The 18,836-nt window shown below is 36.5% G+C and overlaps 1 protein-coding gene across 1 annotated transcript; it reads left to right on the top strand.

Annotated features, from left to right (window-relative positions):
- Window positions 1–957: 957 nt before the first annotated feature.
- NME8 (NME/NM23 family member 8) lies at window positions 958–17,265 on the top strand. Its single transcript, XM_055803699.1, has 15 exons — window positions 958–990; window positions 1,087–1,144; window positions 1,765–1,871; window positions 2,888–2,959; window positions 3,976–4,092; window positions 4,695–4,761; window positions 6,629–6,705; window positions 8,348–8,440; window positions 10,870–11,024; window positions 12,132–12,310; window positions 13,448–13,592; window positions 14,272–14,379; window positions 15,136–15,287; window positions 16,320–16,464; window positions 17,043–17,265. The coding sequence occupies exons 1-15, from the start codon at window positions 958–960 to the stop codon at window positions 17,263–17,265; spliced, it is 1,731 nt and encodes a 576-aa protein (XP_055659674.1).
- Window positions 17,266–18,836: the final 1,571 nt, after the last annotated feature.

The raw sequence follows: 18,836 nt of genomic DNA, 5'->3' as shown, positions 1-18,836 counted from the left end.
ACCTGGTTTAAATGATTTGAAGAAAGCCTATATGTAAAATTTTATTCCTTAACAATATTTTTAGGTGAAATGTGAAACTCTCATCAGGATGAGAGCTCTTGCTTTGGCCCCTCTGCCTTGGTCTGTGATCTGAAGGGAGCAGCTCCAGTAGGAATGCCAGTATAGGTCAAACTACAGACGTGTTTGCTGGTTGACGTATCGGATATCGGTGCTAGTGGAGGTCATATTCACGGTGGCACTTTCATTTTTCCCAAGACAAAGACTATCATCTTAACCAAGAACTTTAGAAACCTCCACTGAAGCTAATGATGCAGTGAAAACATTTATTGTTCAATCAAGCTCCGTTTGGAAGCTGAAGTGCAACTTAACTGAGGTGATTTTCCTGCCCAGTTCACAGCTAATTATCTATTGAATAAAAGAAAGAGGGGGGAAAAAAAAAGGATATTTTTTTATTAATTACAGAATGATGAATGCATGAGGATTCACTTTGGGAGTTTAGTTATGGGATACATGTAAGTCACTGCTTTTCATGTATCCCAGAAGATAGGAATCCTCATTTGATGTCATTGGAGTTGAAGCTTTTTAATCAGTATTTTTCTGAAATAGTCCACTGTTGCAGCAACTGTCAGCCCACCCAAGGCCCCTGTGGCCATTCTGAACAGAGTGATTATAAGCTTGAAAAATTGTTGAGTCCAAAACATTTTGAAGACCGTAACTGATTAAGAAACTAAATTTTATTCTGTTTCCTGTGCTTTGTGGGTTTTGCAAACAGAGTGCTCATGTGGGGTGTTAACTGCCATTGCTGTAGGGTCTTCAGTTGGGTTAATTTTTAAGGGAATCAATAGGCAGCATTGTGTTGAAAGCCATATAAATCAGTTCTGCACACCACATGCTCTTTTAAAAAAAACCTGTTAAACATGCTTCATATTTTGATATGTTTCCTAGGATCACAGGGAGATGGCAGACAAGAACAAAGAAATCCAGCTCCAGGTATAAATCCTAACCAAACAATTTTAGAGATTAATAGATTTTAATTTTTTTTTTTGCCTTTTTAAGATGTTAAAATGTTATTTCATTTTATTTCAGGCCATAATAACCAACCAAAATCAGTGGGATGAAATGTTGCTGACAAAAGGTGTAATAGGTACTAAATTATTATTTTCTGTTTAATCTCTCATGAAGACGTGCAGTTTTTTATACTTAAGTATATCATATCATCTTTAATAGGTACTTGTTACAAATCTGGAAGACTAGTGTCATACTATCTTTTAAAGAAAAGTTAATGTATAATAATGTATTAAAGTGTAAATGTAAATATTGTGTTTATGAATACACACTGTCTTCTATGGTAAACAAATACTTGTCACAAATAGTGTTATCCATTATTTTATCCACTGTTACACACCGATGTTTAGAAAATACCTTTCCAATATGGTATTCTGTACAGTAGGGGGTTGGACAATTCTGTGGAAGCTTTTCCCTCAAATCTTGTATAGACTAAACTAATACAGCTAATCAGTGTTCTGTTCTGTGATGTCTATTATCCCCACTTTTCAGTTTGCTCAGTCCAGTAACAGTATCTCCTAGGAATTGCATTTGATGAATCCACTGAATACATTGATGCATTCATCATGCATTCGTTGACTAGAAGAGGACTAAAAGATGCATGTGAATGCCTTCCCAGTGCCAACACACACATAAACATTTCTCACTTCATAAGCTCCAGAAGTCAACTGTCTGGAATTCCAAACCATTTCATTTTAGTAATAGATGTGTACCAAGCCTGGTGCGGTCCTTGCAAAGCTGTGGTGAATTTATTCAGAAAACTGAAGAACGAGTTTGGTGAAGATGGTGTGTTGCATTTTGCAGTGGTAAGGATGTAAATTCTGTATGGAACTTCACTTACATTTTATTGTAAATATATCTGTTTATCTGTCTGCATATACAGAGCTTTCATTTTACTGTCAGTCATAATTTTGGTCTGGTTGCCTCTTCTTTTGCATATTGCCTCGTAAGACTTTTATTAGAGGTAGATTAGAAATGGTAATAAATGTGGAAGGAGCTATAACAGAAAGGAAGCTGATATCCCACAACTTTTGTTTTCCTTGATGAGATTGCTGAAACATTCAAAAGCTAAACTATACGATTTTTAGTTTTAAGTCTCTACATTATGCATTATCACATTTAAAATTCTTACATCCACGAAAAATGCTAAACTAAACTTTTTTCCCAAATACTCTCTTGTATTTCATTTTAAGAGAACAAAAAAGGGGAATTGAAAAATAAATTATCACACAACTAGCAGTAAAAATATTCCTCTACACTATCAGTATAAAATTGGAGGTAAATGTTGTATTTAAAGTAGATGAATTAGTCTCACAGGTTCAGATCCTCCCAGATGTTGACCAAGGGCAGCTTTTTTCATGTTACTGAAGACTTTCAATTGCCTGATCAAAGCATTTTTCAGAAAATACATGTTTATACACAAATAAGCAGGCAGTTATGTTCAGAGATAATCTCAAGTGCTTTCATACAGTTGACCACGTCACAAAGAACTTAATACAGTGCATAATCTCTTCTGTGAAGACTACATGGACTACTTCTTCATTTGTGTATGTTGTTATAACCTACATAGGAAAACAGTATTAGAATAAGGCATTTTTGCATAATTAACTGCTGTAATATGAAGGGAGGCCAATCCCATGTTACCAAAACAGTTCTTTCTTCACCACCAGCAAGTGCTATAAGGACTGCTAGTTGTATGTAAAACAGCAGTTGAGTGTGTAACACCAATGTAAGACTGCAGTTTTCTTGCAGGCAGGAAGGTTTATATATATGTATGTATGTACACACACATAAGTAAATAATCTTCTTCATCTGACTTCAGGCAGAGGCTGACAGCATTTCTACTCTGCAACCATTTAGGAGTACATGTGAACCTGTGTTTCTTTTTTGCGTTGTAAGTACATCACATCAGTTTCTTTTAATATGCTGCCTACTTTTCCTTTAATTTTTCAGTAGATTAAAAAGAAATGCAAAGCTGCATAAATCTACATTTTGCAGTATGTAGAATCATATAATCAGATGTTTACCTGAGGCTGGTTTCCCATGCTGAAATCTGTGGTTCTCAAGTACTTTCTTGTTGTGGCTGTTGCACACACAGCCACAGAAGGTATGTGGTAGCCACAGTTTTGGTAGTTAGTGAGAAATCCGTGGAAGTTTTCCAGGGTTGCCTCACACAAAATGCCTACATGCGGCTACACTGAGATGATTATTTTAGGCACACTTTCCCTCAGGGAAAAGAGTATACTTCTTCCACTTTAAGGTTTTTAAGATAAATTAATAAAATTGCATTGTGAGCAATTGTAACAATTAATCATATATTGCATTATCTCTCACTGATGGATACAGAAAGGCTGTTCTCCTAGGACTCCACTGTAGAACACGGCTTGCTTAGGAGGTGGTGGGTTTTTTGACTTGAGGTTGCCAGGATCTGAATTCCCATAATTAGGGGCCAAAAACAATGATACTTTCAGGATACTTTCAGGTTTAAATCTGAATGCTGCCAAGTGAAGTTAACAGTATCTTTGATCATCGGTAGTTAACTTCACTATGGTACTCCTGAGTGTGGTAGAGCACACGCTGAAATGTAAAGCAAATAAAAAGATAGAAAACTCCATGTTGTAGAAATCAAGAGCTAGTAAATTCCGCATTTGCATTTACTTCTGACTGTACTGTTAACGGTGAGCCTAGGTAATAAACATGGAAAATTAGGTAGAGAGGAAGGGAAGAAGTAAAGGCACAAGAGGTTCATTCTCAACTCGTAGAAGCAGTAGTAGCTTTCATATTCACTTCAGTGGGCATAGAAAGTGGTCCTGTTGCTGAAAAACACAGCAAGATATAGTGTGTTCCAAACCTCAAGTAAACATATGAACTGACTAGAACTCATTGAGAGTGTTACTTCCCTTTTTACAGAATGGCAAAATTATTGGAATAGTGAGAGGTGCAAATGCTCCTCTTATAAGTAAGAAAATAACGGAGCTAGTGCAAGAAGAAAGGGAAATTGCAGCTGGACGGAAGGAACGTGCCGAGGTACTCACAAAACAGATACTTAAACATAAATGAGTATTTTTATTACACTTACACTGTTTATTTCAATGCCTGTGATAGTGTTTTTGGTAATTTTTAACTCTGTGGTTTTTTCATAACAGTAAAGCAACATATGTGAGGAGGGTTATTTTTTTAGAAATTTCCATTAAATGATACTTTATAAAAATTTAAGAAATTTACAGATTAGCCTATTAATGCAAAAAAATTGGGAGATGGACAAAATGTCACTACCACATAAAAGGTTTAGTCATCTTTTTTCTTTCGAGACTGAGTACTTCCCATGTATAACTTAGTAAGTGTATCATATGAAACAAAGATAAGACATGGGAAATAGTCATGTCTCATTGTTTGTTTTGAGTGAAAATGGAGATCAATGAACCTGCTTACAGTAAAAGGAAACTTAACAAACTGTACTCAGTTAAGGAAAATCAGGCTAACCCAAGGTCTTAGAATTGCTTCCTTTCCAGGGCAGCAGATATGCTCCTACATTAAGAGAAAAGTATTGTAAATATCTGACAGCTGCATTTGGTGAGGTTTAGCTTTGCATTGGTGATGTACTTTCATTCTGTTCACAATTACCTTAGGTAGATGAACTTGTTTTCCTAGAAGAGAAATCATCAGAAGGCGCTGTTGAGAAAACTGTACCTAAGGGTAAATAAATTTGATTTATTTTAGAAAAGTTAACAGAAAGAAAATTAACAAATCTCTTTTTAATTATTTGACTAAGAATTGGGTATGTCCAGCATTAATGAACATTCCTTTCATTGAGTTAATAATATGAGAGGCTGTGATTAAGGATATCAAACTGAGGGGAAGCTTTCTTCTGTAAGGCATCAAGATATTGGACTATCATCAGCAGCATCTTCAACCCCTCTTTGGGAGCCTGCAGACTTCAGGTCCCTGGCGTTTAGCGGCAGTGCTCTGTGCCAGGGAATTCTCCTGTGGAAAACTAGTGGCTGAAAGTCACTTCTACACAGTGGCTGTGTTAGCGGTGTACTTTTGTTGAGGTGGTGTTTCTTAACCCTTGGATGTTGTACAGGAATACCAAGATGGGAGCAACCTGAGAGGCTTGGAAGAGTTACTCTGTGAATGAATGGCATGCCTTGTATCTCAGACTATTTTTAATTAACTCTTTCGGCAGATTAACTTTAAGGCCTAAAGAACAGATTTCCATAAGTGCATAAATCCACAATAGTAGGATAAAGTTCCAAAAAGATCGAAAAATAAGCACCATCCTGTTTGTGAGTCACATGATTTATCTCAGGCTTATCATGAGCTGGGACCTATATCTTTTCTATTCCTATTGCTACCTGTGGCTACTGAAGCTTCCTGCTGTTCCACATATGTATAGAATGCCCTTCAGCAATGCTGAGATGGGATGAACTCCCCCACCCTCTCCTTGAACTTGACTTTTTCTTCCTGTGAGAAGGCATTAGATCACAGTCATGGATTAAGCCACGTCCCTTCTCCTTCCTCTTCATGCCTTCTTTATCATATGGTTCAAGTGGCATATTCCTGACCTCAGTTTTAGCCTATTTTTTTTTTCCTTGTAAACCCTCTGAGACCTAGTAGTGTACAGTATTACAAATCCTTTAGCAACGACATGCAGACTTCGTGCTAATCCACAGAACCTAAATGTGTGACAAAATCAGGGAACAGAGCTTTCAGCTTGGGTTCAGCTTCAGGTTAGGGGATATTTCAGAAGCCATAATACACTAACATTTTGTGGTAATATTTTCCTTACCACATGCAGATGCCTGTGAGCATTTTCTAGTATTGGAAACAAGTAGCCTGGTGTTTCTGTTAGAGCTATCATTAAGTTCTTCTACAGTGCCTGGAATCTGATTGATTTAAGTTCTAATGCTTAACTGTAAACCTGAGATCCTGCAAAGATGATGTAGTTTATATTCTTTTCTGACCACTTTCTGTCATTTTGCAGGGATCTGAATGCCATGGATGTTGTAACAGTGTGTCTACAATCAGAAACACTTCTTGTTTTTAAACATTAGATTGTGTTACCTCAACAGTTATATATAGCAAATTATTTCAGCATCCACAGTGCTAAGGAAAAAAATGTCTACTATGACAAGTAATGTATTTTACTGGAAATCTCCAGCATTCATAAAGTTTTTCACTTAATGAGTTTTCCTCTGTATATTCATTCCTTTAACATTACTAGTCTTGCACATACAGAGCTCCCTAGACAAACCATCCATCTTAAACTGCAGGTTTTCCACCACACCTCACTGCATGCGAACCATTTCTCCACCGTATTACTGAAAACACCAGTGGTTCATCATGAATGTGGATTCCAGGGATGGCCAAGGACAGTCCTGCACACCCAGATGTGCTTTAAGCACTGGAGTCATTTATTTTTTGAAACCACTGGTTGGCCATCTCAATATTAAAATAGAAAATTATTTAGAGAAACCCACTTTTAAGTAATGGAAAATTTAGTTGTGTATTTATTTTGAGAAATATATTCGTTGATACATGATTTTTTTCCCTTTTCCAGAAGAATTAGTCAGATATTCTGTTGGAATTATAAAGCCTGATGATGTCTTAGAGGGACGTGTAGAAGAAATTAAACAAAAGGTAGAGAGAATGTGAAAAGATTAATTCATCCTATTTAAGAGGCATAGTAGCAAGATACAAGAGTAAGTTGGTTCTAATTTATGCCCAGGCTTTAGAAGATCTGTTAATGTTTCTCTGATAAGGGTGATAAAAGTGTGATAATTTTGACCTGAAATAATACAGTGTTCAGACTGATATTATTGCTTCAATATTTTATGTCAGTACATGAGGTACGACATGGATGCGTACTGTGCCAATCAGCAACACATGAAATCTACAAAGAGAAATGTTTTTTTCCCTCACATTGCAATAGAAATTAGAACTAGAGATCGTGGTGAAGTTTATTCTTCACACAGCATCTTAAAGAATTGTAGGCACACATAAATCAGTTAACTAGTTTCTTACAGGAGAGGGTGCATGCACAGACACATATGGCAATATATGTGCATAGATGGTGAGGCTAATTCTTGTGCACTAGTAATTATACACTAATATTTGTCAGTAGTGCAATATTTGTTCCTGTAGTGAAGAATGTGTGATTCCAGCAAGTACACAAGGATGCATTCAAGGATTCAGTGTTTAAGCCATTACACAGTGAAAGAAAAATTATTTTGCCTTCCAGAATATGATACTGTAGTAACACTCATTTCAATTACAGGAATTTCTCAGTGTTTCTGTTACAAAAAATGCCTCATAACACTACATATCAAGATAAAATCACGCTGATTCTAAGAAGTGTTATGACAGGGCCAGTGACCTTTGCAGGAAAGAAAATCAGCATTGTATAGTTTCCTTCTGCAATTACTCTACCTTGGCCAGAAAGGAAGGAAGCTCAGTAAAGGCAAAAACAAGCAGGCAGCGCTTGAAAGCAATTTAGCTACAAGTGAGCAGCTGTTAGTCGTCTCTGCTTTTGCAATGCCTTATGAGGTGTGTACCCACACTGTTTCCACACTCAGCCTTGTCAAGGCAGTCTGGAAACACTCAGCAGCATCAGAGGGGCTTTTAAAGAGCAGAGTGCTAGTAAGCAGATTAATATTGGCATATGATCAGTACTGGTGCTGGGTAGTGCTTTTGTTGTTTAAATATCAATATATGGTATAAATCTCATAACAGTAGACTATGAATTTCTGTATAGGTCATGTAAATGTGTATCTCTTGCATATACCTGAATTTAGTGCAGTAATGTAACTTGAAATAGATAATCATAAAATAGTTTATTTTTGCTTATTTGCCCTTTCTAAAGCCAAGTAGTTCAGCCTAATACAACTATTGACAACTACACATTTATATGACTACTATGATTATAATATAGCTTTTAATAACATTTTTAGAAGTGGTTGCATGTTAATCACTCACAATGGTCAAAACCATTCAATGTTAAATAAAAGAGATTATTAACTACTGAACTGATACATATGTTGAACTGTACTATATTTTTCACAAACATTAATTTAGTGATCATTGTAACCCTGGATTTGGTGAAGTGCTTTGAAAAGCTGGAACTTCAGTTTAGGCAAATGTAGCAATTATATTTGGAACATTTCAGAAAATGTTAAACTAAAGAAAGCATACAAAAGGAATCAATCTTTAGATTTACATTAATGTATGATTTTTTTATATATCCATTTTCAAATGCCATTGAATAATAACTGAATAATTGCAGATTAGAGATGCAGGATTTCACATTGAAGCGGCAGAGAAGAAAATGCTAACTGAAGAGCAAGTCAGAGAATTCTATGCCTGGAATAAAGAACAGGTAAAACCAAACTAAAAACCTGAAAAAAAGGAGCAGGTAAAACATATCTCTGTAGCTACACGTGTTTGCAAATCTCTGTATTGTAAACATGTAGTATTTTGAAGTACTGAATTAATGTAGATTTAGTACGTAGAAAAAAAGGAGTTTATCACTCTTTTTCCAACCAACTAATACAAATACAGCTTGGTAGCGCCCTAACATTCCAGCTAAACTAAACTGAACTCCAATATCAAAAGATTTTCTAGTTCTTTCTGTTATCAGAATGTGCAAGACCCTTAATCATGGCCCCAAACAAGGCTGTTAGGTGCTGAAATGTAGCACATACCCCAAATCATCTATATGACTGTGTATGTATTTGACACATACTCTTCCAGCCAGAAAATAAGTGATAGCACGTATTACATTTTTTCGTCTTTACAGCTTTTCTCAGGGGGTAGTACTGGGAATAAACACATGCACAGGCAGAAAGAGGAAGCATCTCTACTGAAGTTTGTTATTCTGGCCCTACCCTATAACAGGGGACAACAAATAGCTAAGGACAGACAGAGTTCGACAAAACAGAGAAATTATGCTGGTTACCATTAAATGGCAGTGGTCTAGCAAACTAGCACCTGGATATTGTCAAGTGCTTTGCCAGTATGATAGCTAAAGTTAACTCTACAGAAGAAACTGAATTACAAAAATGAAGCTGCTTAGCAAACATTTATATCTTCTCCTATTTAAGATCTGCTTGATATACAGACGTTGGAATTATACGCAGGCAACTAGTTGGTTTGGTATTATGGAAGGGATCAATGAAAGGGCTGGCATAATCAAAAGAAGAAGCTGGGAAAGTATTCCTGTGGCATTCCAAATGAATGAGTGAGACAAGATGGTTCCTACTGAAGCCAGAGGGGAAAAAAAGAAATCAGATAGTAATCACCAGATGGCTGCACTATGGTTTAGAAAGGAAGTAGCAGGGAGAGCTTGTAAGGCATTGTGAAGAGCTTGGTTTTAGTAAAGTTGGGATTCTAGTTTAGACAATGATAGTTTTGAAATAGAAGTTAAAAAAAGTCATCTTCACTGAAACAGCAGCCAAATCTGAGATTAGTTAGGTGTAGAAGGAGACATGGGAGGAAGAAAGACAGACGAGAAAATGCATGCAATACTTGATATGTGGCAGCACTGCTACACTGCAGCAGATCCTAGCCAGCATTATTACAGGGGGAATAACAAAACTACTATGAACTACCAGAAGTGATCCAGAGGGCCCTATGCATATTGAGAAGCCACTTATTTGCCATTCTCTAAGTGTAATTTTAAGCTGAAAAATATTTGTTAAAGTGAGAATGCAGAACATAGACTCCTTTGTACTCGGCGGGCAAAATTATTCCTGATTTAATACGCTGCAAGTTCGCTGAGGGTCCAGAGGCTGCCTGTTATAAAGTAATGGAGACTCAAAGCAATACAACTGGAAGCAGAAATTGTTTCTTTTTAATATGAAGTTGGGTGATCCAGAACAGACAAACCTAATAGCTGCATCTATTTCTTCTAATGTAAGCATATGTACTTTTGAAGCCACAATGGTATAAATACTCCCTTTATGCATTGTACTAAATGTTTTTGTACTTGCATTCACTCTGCCTCTTTTGAGTTTGTTCGCCTTGTGAAATGGGTTAAGTGTATGTATAGAGATGAAGATAACTGAAAGAGAAAAACAACAAATTGAAAGCATAGATGTGAATATTTCATCCTCGTGTTATTAAAGGGAAAATGTAACATAAACAATCAGTTGAAGGGGACTAGCAAACGATTTAGTCAAATATTTATGAAGAGAAAAGATATTTGAGGAAATTCAAAATATTGAAAGAAAAAGTGACATACAAGGAAAAAAGATTAAAACCTCACAATTTCAAAAGTCATTTTCTGATGAAAATGTACATTTGTAGGATTGAAAGTTGAAATTGAAGGATTTAAAAGAACAAAAAAGAAAATGAAGGAAAAGACTACAAATGTCTTGCAAATATCTCAGTGTTCTATATTTACAGTCAGCTACATGATTTTCAGTTTTAAAAATTATGCATGGAACTGTATTGCACTTTGTTATGTCACACTATATGTGGTACTGCAAGCATAGCATTCAATCACGTCAGGTTTCTACATAATTTTCTTGACTCCTGCCATTTGCATTTTAACCTGTGGTACTTGTTTAATGTAGTTCTACGACTTCCTTTATCTCAATGGATTTTGTTTTAGACGTTTTATAGTCTTGCTGTCTCAAATGATTGATCAAAAAACTTCCCAAAAAATTTCACAGGGTTTTGTGTAATGTATGTGAATGCCATTTTAGAACAGGAATTATGGGTTTCTTTGGAAAAGATGGTAGTCTCATTTCTGACAATAAACTCAAGAGTTTCTGCAATTCATAGGGGAAAAATTATGTTTTTTAGCCTGATTTTGATGAATTTGTTCGATTTATGATGAGTGGACCATGCTACATTTTGGTAATCACTAAAAAAGAAGCAACTGATGCTATTCCTCACTGGAAAGACCTACATGAATCAAGTGAGAGTGTGCCTGATGAGCCTGAGGCCAAGCCAGACAGGTAACTACTGGTGAAAATGCGTATATGTGATTCATTTACAGTATTCAGGGCACATCATAAACCAAGGCACATTCCTACAGATGCTCACGTGCCCGTGTGCACAGCCTCCAGTTCCACTTCATACCAGTCCACACAGACAAAGTGACTGCTGGCATTGCTCACTGAGGGTTGCACTGTTGCCCGCACTCACTCCTAGGTATGCTGGGAAGTTGCAGGTGTGACCCAAGGGAGACCAGGGGACACACAAAACATATTGTGCTCCTGGGGACCTGTAAAACCAGCAAGCAAGTGGGAGGGTTTGGTGTTTTGTTCCCTAGCTCCAAGGTGCATAAGAACATTGTAAGAGCTAGCTGTTCACAACTAAAATATCTTTAAATATCTCTTTTCTCTGACAATAAGCATTTGTAGAGAATTTTAAAGAGGGTGATCGTTGTATACAGCATCAGACAATAGAGTGTTCACAAAAATTCAAATATTGGATTGAGTTTTACATTTAAAAAAGAGATTTACTTAAAGCAACATGAATTTAAACACTTTGTTCCAGAAAAGAACTTGTCATAATAATTGGTATTTTTGTTACCTACCGTAACCCTTTCTGCGTTAATTAGTACAACTGGGGAATACTGCATTTTCTAAAGTGGCCAAGAGTGACTGCATTTACACAGCTAAATAAACCTTAGAAATACAGGCAAGTAACAATGAAAAGTATCTCTGTTAAAGACAATTCTGTAGTGCTACCATTTTTCAGATCATGCTGTACATGAATCAAGAACACTCCTTTTACTGATCATTCATTATACGCTGTACACTTGTCAGTAGCAATTCTGTCTAGTGAAACAGAGAGGCTATTTTGAATTAGCTATAGGGGAATTAGAAAAGCTGCATGGCTGAGATTTCCCTTTCATAGCACATGACAAGGCACTTTTAAAGAAGATTAATAATTCTCTTCTCAGAAATATTAGTCATGATTCTGAATTTAATAAAAACTTAGTTTGGCATTCTATTCTTATTTTTCACTAAACTTTAAGAAAGTACAGCTTTAAGAAATCAACTGTTAACACAACGCATGCAGTAACGTAAACACTGTATCACACTGTGTCTTCGTAGGTTGGAAGGAACCATGGAAGCTGAGAGTATATCAAATTTATGTGATGTGCAAGACAGCGTAGAAAATGCCAGCAGACAGCTTGCCTTTTTTTTCCCAAATTTTGATATAAAGAAGACAGATCAAAAAGTTGAGAGTATTTTGGCTTTAATTAGACCTTCTCTCTTAAAGGAAAGACGCCGTAAGTGTTAATAACTAAATTTTCTATCTAGGGTATATAAAAAGTCTCATATTTTGAATTTTTAAAATTCTAACTCTATTAATGAAATGTTCTTAGGCTATATTGTCTCCCCAGCATTAAGTTGGCAGTAATCTTTGTCAGAAAAAAAGTTACATGGTTAACGTTTTTGATATATATTGAGTATGTAAATGTCAATGTTACTTTGTTCCTTTGATGGATTTTTGCAGAACATCTTCAAATTGTATATTTGGATGGAATGTTTCTAGAATACCTCTCAGAGAAGGTAACATTTTTGAAGTGTAGTATAGGGGTCATACTTCCCATCTAATAAAGTAGCTGGTACTATTCTTGAATAGCACGTCCAAGGTAGATCAATGGCAAGGTGAAAAAGATCTGACCCAGGATGTTCTATGCTGCATAAGGCACTACTGCACAAGGGCAGGTCTAGACAGACAAAGTTTTTACAGATTAAGTCAAAAGATCTACCACATTAGCATGAAGATCCCTCCAAACAAGCTTATTTTCCTTCTCAGGCATATATTTGCATTTCTTCCTCCATTCCAGATAGCATTTTTGTTTCTAACTTGAGATCCTCTGAACTTGAAATAACCTATACGCAGAGATCTGAAAGACTACAGTTTTGACATCTCCCTGGGTATTTATTTTCTTGATTGTTATCTAGTATGTTGCTTAGAGCAGCAGTTCTGCAGTCAATGTGTAGGTAACTATCAAGGTTTTTTGTGCAAAAAAATCAATTATCAATTTTGATTTGTGCTAAATGCTGTTTGCTTATGCATGTGGTCTCGTAAGATCTAGTTAAATTAATATCCAACCTATTCAAAATTCTTCAACCTTCTTTTGGTGATAGCAACACATGCGTTTGTCAGTCAGCAATTTCTACTGAGGTTTCTGAAGTGAGAGAAAGCCTTAAGTGGGTGAGCACCAGCTTTTTGAGTGTCCAGGCAAATACTGAAGCCCTCTAGTAGTTGCTTTAAATTAGTTTTCTGTTCTTCAATTAGGAAATTAATTAATCTGTAAAAATTTAACATTATGATTGGAAAGTCCATGCAATTTCTTCACAAGTATGCAAATTAATGAATGGGTGGCAATTTAGAATTATTTCAATATATTAAACAGATTCTATCCTGCAAAGAATAAAGGACGATGGCTTCAAAATAGCAATGCAGAAAGAAATAATCCTATCTGAAGAACAAACACGTAAATTTTACAAAGAGCATGAAAATCAAGACTATTTTCCAGTCCTTCTAGAGCAAATGACCAGGTACGCTGAATGAAAAATGAGAAAGTGGATCTATAAACAAGACTGAAGTTTTCACAATAAATAATTAGCCTGAAAAATACATGGCTATAAGTTATCCATGTATTTCAGAGTCTGGTAAAACTCAAAACAGGATCAGACAAGTGTGGATAATGAGATAATTCCCATGTACAGCAGATAGATAAATCAGGGTTTTAAAAATAACTAGCTACTCCATATCTCTGGATGTAAGTTGTCGAAGTCAGCAGCCAGTTCCACTGATTTAGGTGAAACCAGCTGAGCTCTGCATTGGAAGGCTACATTTAGGTTGTCTGTGGGAAGGTTCTGAAATCTTTGTCCAGGCTGTGTGCTGAATTCCTTGAGGAAGAGTAATAAATCATGTTTGGATATTGCTTTCATATGAAGTTGGGGTGTGGCTGGGATAAAAACTTGGGAGCTGATCAGCACTGGACATATCCCAATTCTATAACATTCTTGCTGTTGTAGTAACATTCAGTAACTTTGAAATTTGAATTCATGTTTAAGCCCCATAAGGTTTTATCAGGCTGTTTAAACAGAGATCGGGTTTAAAGTCCTCCAATATTAGGGTTCATTTTCCTAACCTGGACTGTATAGAATCAAATCACTTTTACAAATTGCAGAGTTCAATTTTTTTTTTAAAGCCAGTTTTCCCATTTCATAGCAGTCCAACTCTTGTACTTGCTCTAACACGAGAAAACGCCATAGCACGTTGGAGAGATATAATAGGCCCAAAGATGGTTGAAGAGGCTGAGAAGGAAAATCCAAACAGGTAATAATTTCAATAGCAAACCATCATTCACAGCTTCCAACTTACTTCCACAGTCTTCATTTCAATGAAACCACATTCCAACTGGTGTAACTATAGTGCCATCATCTGGAAGCTGATATATATTTCTGCAGTTTGCCAAGCTTTTTTTGGAAGTGGTATATTACACTTAGAAACTATAGCATGTTTTTTGAGAAATAATGGCTGGTAAACATAATGAAAAGCTGAGTTTAAAAAAGGATGTTAAATTGAAAGGAGCCCTCTTGACTCAGAGAAAAAAATTGGTAATATCTTTCTTTTTTTCTTGAAATAGTACCATTATTTTTTAGAATAGATGCTTATTTTCTCAGCTTAATAAAAACTTTTCATTAGTAGAATATTTTATTTGTGAGTAAGTTTCTCCTACACATTTTATAAATGGACATCTTAGCTTTCTCTCTTTGTTATTGATCTAAGAAATTGATACGGTATCATCTTACTTCTTGATAGAAGTGCTGTTTCATTAAGAATGAACTGAAATTATCAAGGAAATATAACAAGATGAGAGTTGGGAGGGAAGCTGTTCATATTTCAGGTGGTTAATTAAAATGTTGATTGTTCTTTTTGTAGACAGTAAAGGCTTCCTACTGCTACAGAGATCAGTATGCACTTAAGTGGTCAGATCAACATTAAATTACATTCACTGGGTTAAGGCTAGTCATAGTTAAAGCTCAAAGTGGCTATTTCTTTCAGTAACTTCACTCTTGTAATGACTCCTAGTTTATATGCAAAGAATCCAATCAACAACATACCTATTGGTCAGCTGCATGGTAGTTCTACACCTGATGAAGCTCAGAAGGAATTACAGTTCTTCTTCCCTCAGGAGCACACTTTGGCATTAATCAAACCTGCTTCTGCTAAGAAACATAAAGGTAAGCAACCTAAAAAGTGAGGGCTATGTCTACTGATGTGATTTCTACAAAATATTAGCAATGTACACTGTAGTAAATCACATCAGATGCATTCATTTTATTCTCTGAAATATTTTTTCTGTGCAGAGGAATGCTTTTATAGAGCTTGTATGACTCATATTGAAGTTTAAAGGTGACATTTCCTTTGCTTAAGCTGCCTGTAGCTCTTTCTTCACAAGAATGGTGGTGAGTTGAAGTGAGAGATTTGTTAGCTAAGTTAAGCTGTTAAAAGCCAGGCACTTGTGCAAGGTGCATGCCCAGCATCCTTTTAAGTCAAAGGAAAGAGAGGCTTTCCAAATTCATGTTACTTATTTCAGACAGGTATCTCTATTGACTCAAGAGGGGTCATTGCTCAATTAGACGCATTCTCATCCTTGTTTTAACTTGCCATTAAACAAAGGGCATGAGAAGGAAAGGTCACAGTAAAAAGAACGCTATGTACAATTTGGAATCTTACCTTAAAGACTTTTGCTGCTGCTTTTTTTAAACCTTCTATCCAGAGCCTCTTCTTGGCATTCTTCTTTTGTCTCCTAACAAATTTCAGTAGTCTTTCTAATGTTAATTCATCACTGGCTTTTGTGAGTCTGTCTTCCCCTTTTGTAACAACCCAGATCGATTTTAGCAGGCCAGCTGGTGGGTTAAAGAGCAGTAAAACTACAGTCCACGTTCTGTCCGATGTGAGAAATGGCAGGGAATGCTCCTGGTATAGTTTATAACAGTCTGGGTTTGTCACCTGCATAGAGATGGATTAGTGCAACGACAATGGTTTCTGTGTGTTTTAGAGGACTGTTGAAATGTTTGTCATATTGACCATGGTTGTTTGTTATTGAAAGTAGAATTCTAATAGGTCTTGGTGGTGTTTTTTTTTTTTAAAAAAAAGCATCTAGTATTTTCTGAAACTTTTAACATTTGGGTGATTATTTGCATGTAAACCTTTTAACTTTTTACATCTAAACTATTTCAATCAAAAATGAGTGCTTGTTATTCTTCTAGATGACATTATGCAAAAAGTTAAAGATGCTGGATTTACCATCTCAAAGATTAAAGAAGCAGCTTTAACTCGGGAAATGGCTATACAGTTTTATAAGCATCACAAAGGAAAACCATTTTTTGAACAGTTGGTGGCTTGTATGACTGAGTAAGTGTCTCGTTATACAATACTGAGGTATGTAAGTATACAGGAAGCTTTGAATTTACACTGCCAACAAAACATGCTACACACAAAGTGGGCTAAGGATTTTATACTCTTTCACTTTCTGGCAAGTTTAGTAGCTTCTAGCATGGAGTGCTCTTTCTTTAAAAGGAAGACTTAAAGTTCTTTCCAAACTTATAGATAGTGACTGTTATTTTGGATTTTTTCTCAAAAAAAAAAGGACTAATTCCTGATGGAATCTTTGTTCTTCCCATGTCGGACAAATATCTTCCTCATAATATTGTTAATATAGCTGTTGATAAAAGAGTATGCATCCTCTTCCTTCAGAAATTATTAGGTGAGAATCTTTTTAGGACAAATCCAAATATCTGATCATTATAATATTTTTGGCTTTCAAATACAGAATATTGTCTTAAACAAAATACTCAGGAAAAAAAATTTAAGCAGTTTAACAAATTCAGATAGCTTAATGCTTATCATGATCCTTCATGGTACCTCTGACGACAAAGCTCAGTCTGCATCTCAGAACAGTGTAAGAGCTTCTTTATGTGTTGATTTTACAGGGGGCCATCGGTGATAATGATCTTAACCAAGGCAAATGCTGTGGAAGAGTGGAGGCAACTAATGGGTCCGACCGATCCAGAAGTGGCAAAAAAAACATCTCCTGAATCAATTAGAGCTCAGTTTGCACGAGATATTTTGTCTAATGCTGTTCATGGATCATCTAATAGACAACATGCGCTGAAAAGCATTGAGTGTGTGTTTGGAGAGATTGATATAGTTTGAATGATTAAGATACAGTCATCAAAAATCGATATTCATGTCACTAGATGCATGTGTTTACCAAACCACCTATACTTAAGGCTATGTATATGCATATATTTTCATTCATACTCCATCCGTTTTTGATATTAGCTTTGCCATATTGCAAAACTTACCAATGTAACAAGTCATACCTGCTAGAAGTTTGATGTTAGTAATGATTTCTTCATGTATGTTTAGTAGATTGTTTTTCTTTTATCACTTTAACAGTTTTATGCCTTTCCAACAGTTCCAGGAATCTAAGGTGTTTTGTTTATAACTACCTTGAAAAAAACAGGGTCAAGGAAGGTCATTAAAACACTATGAATGACACGTCCACCGTGAAGTGGATAGTTCAGGCAGCCTGCAAAGGAGAAATGCTGAAAGACAGTGGGGGCAGTGCTACAGCATTGGCAGGGAGCAGCAGCAAGTGTGGGAATGCTCTGCAAGCTAGAAGGAGCCAGGAGCATCATGGCAGCACAGGCTGCACCCTCACCAGTGGGGCACAGCCCCACAGCACCCAAGCAGAACCGGGTAGTCACATCCATCAACAACCACAGATGAAACAAGTAATGAAGCAGGTCCAGGACCCATTCAAGGGTCCAGTCAGGAACAACAGGGCCAGAGATGGGTTCTTGCAACACAGCTTAGGCAAGTATTTAGAGCAAGTATGAGCTTAAATGGGGCTTCTTGGGCCTGTTGGTCAACAGTATGGGTGTGCATCCCAGGTGGGACTGCTCAGGGCTGTTAAGGACTACTGGTTCCCCCAGGGCCCTGAGAAACGTTTGTACTGTTTATTTATCCTTTCCCTGAACATCTTCTAACAAGTACTGCCACAGGCAGAATAATAAGTTAGATGGTCCTTTCCAGTCCATTTACATAACTCAAATATATTAATTGAAGTAAAATATAAAGCCAGCTCTTACATAACAACCATTCTTGACATACACCTCCTTGCCAAGCTAGTGAATGTGTATCCTGTCTCAGCCTAACTTGGCTGGCCTTCATCAAGAACACAAATATTCTTCTGTAGCTGATATATTCTCACTTCTGCTGTCTGAGTCTGTTGAAGGTTCAGGTACTAAAGTATGGCATTCAGTTAAAGGAACTTAGTTCAGGCATCGATTACAAGTGCAAAGTCCTGAAAGAACAAACTCTTTCTCACACTTTCTTTGTTGTTCCTATTGTACTTAATACAAGTAGCCATTTTAAAGAGCTTCCTGATAAATATTTCTGTTGTGATGGGGCGTGTGTTATTACAGGCATCCCTCCAGCAGAAGTTGGACTGAGCATTCTCCTGGTGGCCCATTTTCACCTACAGCTGCTTTGCTGTCACAAACTCGACTTGAGGCTAGCTACCCTGGAGGAAGCTGTGATTAGTGCAGAATTTATAAGTCACCTTGGTGAGATGAGTTCAGAGAAGCACGCTTCAGAACTGCTGTATGTTCTTTGGCTTGTTTTTCACTTCAAAACCCCACTAAAGCTGTTCTTCCTGGCATTATTTCAGCACTCTGGGTCTTTTGGGTGCTGGCACATTGTACTTTAAAACAAGAAGC

Source organism: Falco peregrinus, chromosome 5, assembly GCF_023634155.1.
Source record: "Falco peregrinus isolate bFalPer1 chromosome 5, bFalPer1.pri, whole genome shotgun sequence".
Taxonomy (NCBI): Eukaryota; Metazoa; Chordata; class Aves; order Falconiformes; family Falconidae; genus Falco; species Falco peregrinus.
This window is presented reverse-complemented; position numbering and strand designations above follow the sequence as displayed.

What these genes read in the sequence shown, in the direction of transcription:
- NME8 (XM_055803699.1), top strand. Translation starts at nt 958, where the DNA reads ATGGCAGACAAGAACAAAGAAATCCAGCTCCAG. An exon ending in GCTGACAAAAGGTGTAATAG is followed by an intron (nt 1,145 to 1,764) that starts GTACTAAATTAT and finishes ATTTCATTTTAG; the next exon opens with TAATAGATGTGTACCAAGCC. An exon ending in GTGTGTTGCATTTTGCAGTG is followed by an intron (nt 1,872 to 2,887) that starts GTAAGGATGTAA and finishes ATCTGACTTCAG; the next exon opens with GCAGAGGCTGACAGCATTTC.